Here is a 3303-nt window from a genome sequence, read left to right as displayed (position 1 = left end):
TATCCCGGTCGACCACGGCCACTGTAGGCGCATCGCGTCACGAGGGCGCGCCACGCGGCCAGCCAACTTGGCGCGCTTTCCGCGCGGAGGCGGCGGTCAATGGCCGCCCGGTCCCGCCCGGCTGGCGCAAAGCGACGCCGGCAGCCTGCAATAAGATAAGCGGCTACTTGTTCGAGCCTTCCAGAACCATCGCCCCGCTCCGGGCCTTCCAGAACTCTCCCCGGCCACGTCACACAGGATAAGCCAGCCCCGGGGATGGTTCCAATCCTTCCAGAACCGTCTCGATCTTTCGGAATTGGAAGCCCCGGCGGGTTGGTACGTGGGCTGTATAAATGGGCGGTGACCGTGCGCCTCTTCTGACGAGCTCGCTCAAGCGCCTCAAGTACGAAGCGTGAAGGGATAGTACTGTACTTTCCTCTCCCTTCTTCTCCGTCCCCAGTCTGGTCTGGTCTGCTTCTTCTCTCTCCGTCCTTGTTCCTTCTCTCTTCTTGTACTCTCCGATTTTACATTTGCCCTCCTCCGACCCTCCTCTTGCAGCTGCTTCCGGGCGTCAATGGGGAGCTCTGCCATTTTAGGAGGAGCGGAGATCCCCTGAATTGGTCAACCACAGCATTGTTAGTTCGGACGATTGCTCAAACTTTGACTACTGCAGATTCTTTTCCCCTTCATTTTGCAACCACCTTCGGGTAGCCCCTGATTGATTGCTAATCTTGCGGTTCTGAATTTTGTTTTTGGTATTTTGATTCAGAAACTTTCGGGTTTGGTTCTTTGGAGTCTGGAGGAGGGCGACATTTTCTCTAGCGAAGATCGCCTTCTGTTAATTTGGCCGGTTCTTGATTCTTTCTGGACCTCGTTTTCCTTGGTCCGATCGATCACCGGTGCTCAGTAATCCCCTCTGTCCAATTTTTCTCTAGAGTTTGTTTGGTCGTTTGATCATGGACCCCTTTCACGGCATTGTGAAAGAGGAGGAATTTGACTTCGCCGGAGGTGCTGCTGATGGATACTCGCCGTCTTCGTGGGGCTCATCCCCGTCTTCCTGGGGCTCTTCCCCATCTTCGTGGGCCGGCGGCGGCGCCTTGGCGGAGCTGCCGCGGCCGATGGACGGCCTCGGCGAGGCCGGGCCTACCCCGTTCCTGAACAAGACGTACGAGGTGGTGGACGACCACAGCACGGACACCATCGTGTCATGGGGCGTCGCCGGGAACACCTTCGTGGTGTGGGACGCCCACGCCTTCTCCATGGTGCTCCTCCCCCGCTACTTCAAGCACAGCAACTTCTCCAGCTTCGTCCGCCAGCTCAACACCTATGTAAGTTTCTGCCGATTGGTGTACGCATTGTTCTTGCTGTACCAGTATCCATCCATCCATCTATCCATGGCGATTGCTTGGCAAAATGTGATGCAATGTAATTCGAACCGAACCTGATTGGTTTTGTTCCAGAAAAACTCAACCCGATTGGGTTGTTTGTGTTGCATCGCAGGGGTTCAGGAAGGTTGATCCGGACAGGTGGGAGTTCGCGGCGGAGGGGTTCCTGCGGGGGCAGAAGGAGCTGCTGAAGACGATCAGGCGGCGCCGGCCTCAGTCGTCGCCGGCGGGCACGCCGGCGCTGCTGCAGCAGGGGCAACAGCAGGGTGCGTGCCTGGAGGTGGGGCATTTCGGGCCCGAGGGCGAGGTGCAGCGGCTGCAGCGCGACAAGGGCACCCTGATCGCGGAGGTGGTGAAGCTGCGGCAGGAGCAGCAGGCGACGCGCGCGCAGATGCAGGAGATGGAGGCGCGCCTGGCCGCCACGGAGCAGAAGCAGCAGCAGATGACGGTGTTCCTGGCGCGCGCCATGAAGAGCCCCAGCTTCCTGCAGATGCTGGTGGAGCGGCAGGACCAGAGCCGGCGGAAGGAGCTCGCGGAGGCGCTCCTCTCCAAGAAGCGCGGCCGCCCCATCGAGTACCTCCTCCCCCGCAACGGCGAGAGCAGCTACGGCGCCCCGGCGCGAGGCTACGGCCCCGGGCTCGCCGACGGCGGCGAGGGCAGGCGCGCGGACGGCGAGGACACGGAGAGCTTCTGGAAGGAGCTGCTGAGCCTGGGCCTGGAGGAGAGGCATCGGGATGCAGGCGGGGGCGGGGGAGGGGAGGCGAGCGGCGCCGAGGTGGACGACGACGTGGACGATGAGGTGGACGAGCTGGTGCAGAGCCTCTACCACCTCAGCCCCAACCGGCCCCGCAGCTACCAGTGAAGGAACAAGGGAAGGTTCTAGAGCGAGAAATATCTGCTGCCGCTCGGAGAACAACGCGGGGCCGCAGCCTGACAGCCCCAGCCAGCAGTGAGCGAAAGAAGATGAAGGTTCTAGAACAAGAAGTTTCCGCTGGAGAACGTCGAACGCCGTGGGGTAGACCGTAGGCGTAGTGGTAGCGGTAGCGGTAGCGGTGGTGCTCCATGCCCCCATGGGCGTGGGCGTTGGGGCTTGGTCTGCTTTGCTCATTTTCTATTGCTAGTTGTAGTAGTACCTGACATGTTGTCGGGGCCCCGCGGCCTGCATGCGCAAGTTGCCCGAAACAGAAAGGGGCCAGCGCCTTTTGGCCTGGCGTGCTGGAATAATGCTCCGAGGCTTTGCCGGATTAAGTACTCCAAGTTGGACGTAGATCCATCGACCCACGAGGCAAAGGCAAAGCCAAAGCGAGTGCTAGAAGATTGCAGCAGAAGTTACACGAAGCTAGTGGAGCTCGCTCGGCGTTTTCATGGTCGTGCGGGAAGAAAGTCTGGAATGAAAAGGAAAGGCTAGCTCGTCATCCTCAGTGGATTTGATATTCTTTTCCGAAGCGCGCACCACACCGGGGATTCTCGTTCACACTGCGCCGCTACCCGGCCCCGTTCCTCCCTTTCATCTAGTACGTACCTCTCTCCCGCTCGATTCTACTGGGTCGCGTTGCTGTCGGGACTCCGGGGGTGCCACGGTGCGTCTACTTTGTTCGGATGCAGTGGTGGGTGGGTAGGTTTGGATTTGGCCAGCTTCATTCGTCCGTGTGCTTTCGTTTCGGGGTTGCGTTAACGTCTAGGCCACTGTTTGCTTGTACCATTGCTGATGCCACGGCAATAGACTGTCGAAAAGACCCAAGTGCTCCGGAACAGCGACTTGAGCCACAGTGCCTTTTGCGTATGGTCTTCCGGTTGGAAATATGAGCAATTTACCGAATGATTTTATTAACAGAAATACTAGATAAAGCATGACTAATATAGTAGAGATAAAACAAATCATGCGTTCAGACAGAGAGAAGGTAAAGAGCATCTGCATATATGAACTTGAACTAAACAC

General features: G+C 58.5%; 1 protein-coding gene across 2 annotated transcripts; it reads left to right on the top strand.

The window, feature by feature from the left end:
• The first annotated feature begins 238 nt into the window (after window positions 1-238).
• On the top strand, window positions 239-2631 carry LOC125510576 (heat stress transcription factor A-2a). 2 transcript variants are annotated; one of them, XM_048675795.2, is made up of 4 exons: window positions 239-443; window positions 538-614; window positions 749-1307; window positions 1480-2631. In XM_048675795.2, exons 3-4 carry the CDS (start codon window positions 936-938, stop codon window positions 2224-2226), a joined length of 1119 nt encoding a protein of 372 aa, XP_048531752.2. In that variant the 5' UTR covers window positions 239-443; window positions 538-614; window positions 749-935; the 3' UTR covers window positions 2227-2631. The 2 variants fall into 2 exon arrangements, with proteins under 2 accessions (XP_048531752.2, XP_048531751.2); XM_048675794.2 differs by having other exon boundaries at window positions 243-448.
• The last annotated feature ends 672 nt before the right edge of the window (window positions 2632-3303 follow it).

This window comes from Triticum urartu, chromosome 5A (assembly GCF_056163025.1).
Source record: "Triticum urartu cultivar PI428250 chromosome 5A, HENAU_Tu73, whole genome shotgun sequence".
Lineage (NCBI taxonomy): Eukaryota > Viridiplantae > Streptophyta > Magnoliopsida > Poales > Poaceae > Triticum > Triticum urartu.
The sequence above is the reverse complement of the archived record's forward strand: the minus strand, read 5'-3'. Positions and strand labels throughout refer to the sequence as shown.